Raw genomic sequence first — 6077 nt, 5'->3', positions numbered from 1 at the left:
GTCTCTTCTCAGATGTGGAACTACACATTCAGAAAATAAAGCACATATTTGTACCTTTAGGAGTAAAAAGGTTTATCATTGATACGGTACCCTCAAAAGTACTGCTGTTGTACCTTATTGTACCTCTTGGGTACACCCTAGAAACAATCCTAAGTTCTTCTAAAGGTTAAGTACTTTATTTCTGAATGAGCACTTATATGTGGTACATGTTTCCTGTTTATTGTTAGGGAGATAGTTTCCAGTAAGCCTCTAGGTTCAGAACATACTTTAACCTTGTGTTTGCATAGGCAACCAGCTCCATTGTGAGTATCATTGTTTACATACTTATGCTTGTGTAAAATGCTTGTAACAGATTCCACTAGGGGTCATGTTAGAGAACTCAGACGAGTTACAGTTCAGTGTCCAAAGATGGTTCTTAAGGGCTGCTGACTTCAGGTTTTTTATGTATCCCTGCTCCAACACTCCTGGCTCACATTACATGGATCCAACAGCCAATGACATTCTGAACAATGACTGATTAATTTAAGATATGTGTGAAAGAAGGCATACATGGAAAACCTGCAGGGTTGTGGCTCTTGAGGAGCGGAGATGGACATATGGGTATTGTCAAAAATCAAATGTCAGTAAAAAGACATGTGCCCTATCACGTTTAATGAAAATTAAATGAAGTTTCATCCTGTTATTCTTTAGAGTCAAGCTTATAAAGTTTTATTTATGTTTACACCATTCCTTTATCAGACTTGAAAGATTAATTATGCATTTGCATCAGAATTGAGAGACAGGACAACATAACAAAAGATTGAGTTAAGGTGCTTTATAAAATATTTTGTTTTTAATTTTCCTGAATTTCCAGTAGTTTTGTGAAATGCTTTATATCCCAAAATGATATGTAGTAACGTGCTGAACAAGTTAGTAACTTGTAAAAGAAAATCAAATACATTTAAAATTAAATCAAACAGAACTGCTCACTTATAAGGTAAGTACAATAACGGCATAACTATGGTGGTAAAATGTGTCTAATGTTTATATTACCTAGAGTGTCATGCAAAATTACACTTTGTGATGGGAAAAATAATGGTTTATAGTGTATTGATAGAAATGCCCTGCAGGGACAATGTTCAGTTTGCAGGCAATAAGCTGTAGGCAGAGTTTATAATTGATGCAATACTTGTTTTTGCTTTTTGATGCACAGTGTTAGGAGTAAAATGTGTTATATAATATAAATAGGCTGAATCCAACCACAGCCATGTTTTCAGCAAAAAAGGTCAGGGGGAGAAAATGACCTGTGTTGCTGATCCTCCCTTCAGCTGGGCATGAAGCAGCAGTTTGAGCTTGGAAGGTTTCTACGGAGGCGTTATGGAAACTTTCTCAGCGAAGATTATGACAACAAAGAGGTGGGTGAATTTGGGAATGCATACAAAGCATGCATAAATCGTTTTCTCCCTCTCCTTTTTCAGTTGCACCTAATCCTGTAGTCATGCATTCCCTTCCTTCAACATGTTAAATCAAGTTCATGCATTGTTACCATCTGTAACGGCTGTGACCACATACACTAAGTTAATGAGTATGACACACTCTGGTGATATCACTGCCGTGGCCTTGTTGTATGCTGAAACATGTGGGATAGAGGAGCCCCAGGGCTCTACAGTATGTACAGTACATTTGGCAGCAAGTAGGTTCCTAGTGCCCCTGCAGTGGCTGCAGGCTCAGCATACTATAATTTTAAGGTTGTGATTTCTGCTTCTTTTATTGCCACTGTTTTAATTTTTATTTTTTGCCCCACACTCACTGCCTTAATTTCTTTCCCTTCCCTATGTCTTTTCCTCTCTCTCTTAAAATACCTGTTCTCAGCCGGCATTCGCCCCTCTTAAATAGCATGCAATTACCGAAAAATAACAACTCCTCTTAGTACCTGTCGTTGGTAATTTGTTGCCGAAGTCCCTGTCAACTTGTGCCACATCCTTCCCTTTGTTGTCATGTCTCTTTTAATTTCACAAAAGGGGGGAAAAATACAAGTACTCTTGGTATCACAGGAACATCCAACCTTATCAGTGGGATTTATTGTGTGCAAAAAACTGACACAGAGTGACAGAGTGATATACACGAGCGAAGGCTGATGTCAGAAGAGATCACAGCAAGACAGATCTTTCCCCCCTCCATCTCTCATTCATTTGGATCTCCTCTGACTCCCCTTCTCCTTTGGTAAAGAAAATACAACAGCTGACTTACACATATAGGAATAAATAGGTGGTAAAATAAGAAAGAAATTAAATAATGTTCATTTTCTATTTACCGCAATAGATTTAATTTATTTTAATAACCAGCTTCATCTTCTGTTTCTATAAATAGCAAACTAAGCCTGATACAGCCCATTTGGAGCAATACTCCGACAATGTTATGTTGAGTAACATCATATGCAAGCTTTCAAATGCCATGTTTGTCCCATGTTTACAACAGTTATATGTTCGGAGCACCGACTACGACCGCACTTTGATGAGCGCCCAAGCCTGCCTTGCCGGGATGTATCCCCCAGCCAGACGCCAGCCTCCCATCATGCCCCAGTTACTGTGGCAGCCAATTCCAGTGCACACCATCCCCAGAGCCCAAGACAAGGTGGGTCTGCCGAGCCACATAAATATTTTGTTTTAACCCAGCAGCCATGCACAGCTGAATACAAGCCTGCTCAAATTCATTTGAATTTTCTGCCATTGTCAGTCTCAGTTGTAAACCTGCCATGCTGAAACTCTTATGTTAGAAATGAGGACAGAAGTTTTTTTACACTGATGTTTGCTACTCTTTTTTGGTTTTCAAAGCTGTTGAGATCTCCAGGGAAAGACTGTCCGAAGTTCAGGGCACTAATGACAGAGACCTTTGAGAGTGTTCCCTACCAGAGGTTCCTCGGAGCTCACCAGGTAAGATAGACCACAAACAGAAAAAGTCCTCTGAAAGCAAGTTGCTCATCCTCAGCATCCTATTCAACACATGTCTTGTGCTCACAACTCATTTTATGTTCTGCATCACTTCTTCTTGAGTAATGTGCCTGTTATTGAGTGAAAACCTGTTTATTACTCATACTTTTTATATCATTAGATTGAGAAACTTAAAAGTATTGTGAACTATTTTTCCTCCTCAGCTAATTTTCTTTTCCTTATCCGTCCATGCCTTGATTTGCAAATTAGCTACCACCGTGAAATGCACATTGCAGTGAAATATATCTTTCACAGTTGTTGCTGCCAACGTAATCAGCACCTCCAGTGGACGTGTTAGTTATGCAGTCGACATCATGTCCTCTCACTGATATTTCTCAGGCACGGTGACTCCAGTGCCTACAAAAAGCTGCACAGTGCAATTTCTCTCACATTCTCAGAGACAGTAATTAACGGTTGTATTGAATTAGATAAAGCATTACAATGAAACAGTTTTAATTAAACTGGGTCCCATGTGCTGCCTGTTGAGATGGTGATTGAGATCACACCAGGGCCTCCTGTGTTGAATTTTAACACCCTCTGCTGGAGGCACTGTACCTGTAAGGTATATGCAAGAACCAGGTGGAATCATTCGTCACAGTGTTGTCTGATGAGCAACAACCATTGCACCTGTAAATCCTTTTAATCCTTTGAACCAAGCATGTAGTATGCTATTTGAAATTAGAATCTACACACAGATATGCTAATAAACCTCCATAAAAAGCCCCAAAAAGTTTAATTAAACCCTCAAAAATTGTAATTAAAGAGATGTTTTCACTGGAGTATTAGCTTTTTAATTGATGTCCTTCTTTTCTTTACCTTGCAGTACTTTGTAGAAGGTCTCTCCAACCACACTGGCTACCCTGTGTCCAAACTGGTTGGTAAAAAAATTTGGAGAGTCTACGACACCCTCACCTGTCAGGTATGTCTCACAACGAGCAGTTCAACATTACAGTGCTTGCCCGTAACCTTTATTGTGCAGATTACAAATGCAAGAACCAAATTCAAGACTCAGCTCGAAGCTGCAGTGGCGTACAAAGTGAAAGAAAAAGAAAGGAAACAGGAATGTTCCGCTTCCCTCAACACATCTGTAGAGAAGAGGAAGATGGGGTGGACATTTAGGGAAATTCATTTTGCTTCAAATGGGACATGAATAGGACAACATATGGAAATGATAATTAAAGCGTTATGATGTGTGGATTCTGGGCCAGGTTGAATTTGCTCATTCACACTTGCAAAATGAGCATCTGTTATCTGCCGACTAGCTCAAAAATAGATGGGATAATAGAAACGATGCAATACAGCCATTTAGACCTCATTTGTTGATGTTTGTGTGCTGTTTAATGCGATTAAAGGTACCGTAATGATTACTCTTTTTTTTTTTGTGTGTGTGTAGAGGATCCATAACTTAACTCTCCCAAGTTGGGCCACCCACGATGTCCTGGAAACCCTGAAGGGGATTGCATCCTTTGAGGTCAAATACAGCATCCTCAGTCACAAGCGGAAAGAAAAAGCCAAGCTCTCGGGAGGTGAGGAAGTCACATTAGAGGCAATTCATTTACAGGAGAGAAAAAATGTTGGTAGGAAAAAAAGCTCTAAATATATAATGTGACGTTGACCATGGCTTTATTTATATCTTAGACAGTGTAAAGCACCGTTGAGTTGTCAGGTTTCCCACAGGAATATTAGCACATGTGAGCTAATAGGACATAAAAGATTACAAAGCCCACACAAGATGCTCAATAAGGTCAAAAGGATGCCTGGTGATAATTTCTTTGAACTGTTAATTTACCAGGGGTCCTACTAAATGCCATCTTGAGGAATTTCTCTGATGCTGTGGAGCAAGGGAAAACTCTCAAATTCATTATGTACTCTGCTGTAAGTTTGTTGTTCAGATACATGCACACATTTATAATCTGTCTTAAAAATTCCTGGTTCTCATCTCCTCACCTCCCTATTGCTGCAATGCTTGTTCCAGCATGACTCTACACTCATCACCCTCCAGGCAGCTCTGGACGTGTACAACGGGCTTCTTCCTCCCTACGCTGCCTGTCAACTCTTTGAGTTCTACCAGGAGTATGATGGGTAATGACTTCATGCACTTTTCTCTTTGCATATTCAAGTATGTTATGTAGGTCAGTTGCACACAAACACATGTATACTCGTACACACACACACACACACACACGCGCACACACACACACACACACACACACACAACATTTGGAGCTTTTGCATTCCACTTTTTAGTTGCACAACCATTCATAAGTATCTTCTTTTCAATTGAGTGGAAATCAGGCATCTATCCAGGACTGCAATGTCCAAATTAGAGCATGATACAAATCCATTTATATAACACTTCCCACAACTGTGTCATCTCATTGTATTCATGCTAATAATTACTCAGATCCTATTCAGTGGCACTTTATTACCGAAATGAATCCTGGCATGACCCCTACCCCATCCTGGTGCCAGGATGCGATGGCCTGAACCCCTGCCCTGTGTTGCTGTTCACTGAGCTGCTGCGGGATGTAATGACAGATGAATGGAAGGCTGAATGCGGGTTTAGGACAAAATGGTCGAGCACAGGTAAATACCTTGTGTTTTTCTTTTGCATTATAATTTGCGTCTGCTGCAAATTACAGCACCGTTAATATAACCAGTCACTCTGTGGACCCAGTGTAGGGACTGGTTTAAGAAATACTGCTTTTTGTCAGTTTTTCAAAGCTTTTTTTTTTTTAAATGTTCCAGATCTACCTGTATAAAGCGTTTCATTTTCTCTTGTAGGCATCATCACAGCACTTGCAGTGGCGGTGGGACTCCTGGCAGTGGCACTGTTGTTCAGTATAGGGGTTGTCATCCACAGGCAAAGAGCAAATTACTCTCGGGGTGTGTAGTGCACAACAGTTGCAACACAAATGGAAAAATCCCTAAATATGCATCATGAAAATGGAAACAGTTCTCATAATCATGGACCATATGTATTATGAATCAACTGTATTTTGGATTTGATTTAGGAAGTTTAGGTCCTTTCCTTCCTTAAAGTTTGGGTGTATGATTTTAGTGTTCATGAAAATAATCTTAAATCAAAAGATAAGGTGTATTACAAAT

The 6077-nt window shown here is 39.9% G+C and overlaps 1 protein-coding gene across 1 annotated transcript; it reads left to right on the top strand.

Moving 5' to 3' along the window:
- Positions 1-1307: 1307 nt before the first annotated feature.
- Positions 1308-5945, top strand: LOC306771941 (testicular acid phosphatase homolog). The gene is made up of 9 exons (XM_079261288.1): positions 1308-1394; positions 2458-2613; positions 2814-2912; positions 3793-3888; positions 4363-4495; positions 4762-4844; positions 4945-5051; positions 5374-5555; positions 5754-5945. The coding sequence occupies exons 1-9, from the start codon at positions 1314-1316 to the stop codon at positions 5861-5863; spliced, it is 1047 nt and encodes a 348-aa protein (XP_079117414.1). The 5' UTR covers positions 1308-1313; the 3' UTR covers positions 5864-5945.
- Positions 5946-6077: the final 132 nt, after the last annotated feature.

This window comes from Telmatherina bonti (genome assembly GCF_933228915.1).
Source record: "Telmatherina bonti genome assembly, chromosome: 21".
In the NCBI taxonomy this organism is placed as follows: domain Eukaryota; kingdom Metazoa; phylum Chordata; class Actinopteri; order Atheriniformes; family Telmatherinidae; genus Telmatherina; species Telmatherina bonti.
Note: the sequence above shows the minus strand (reverse complement) of the source record. Positions and strands in the feature narration are given on the sequence as shown.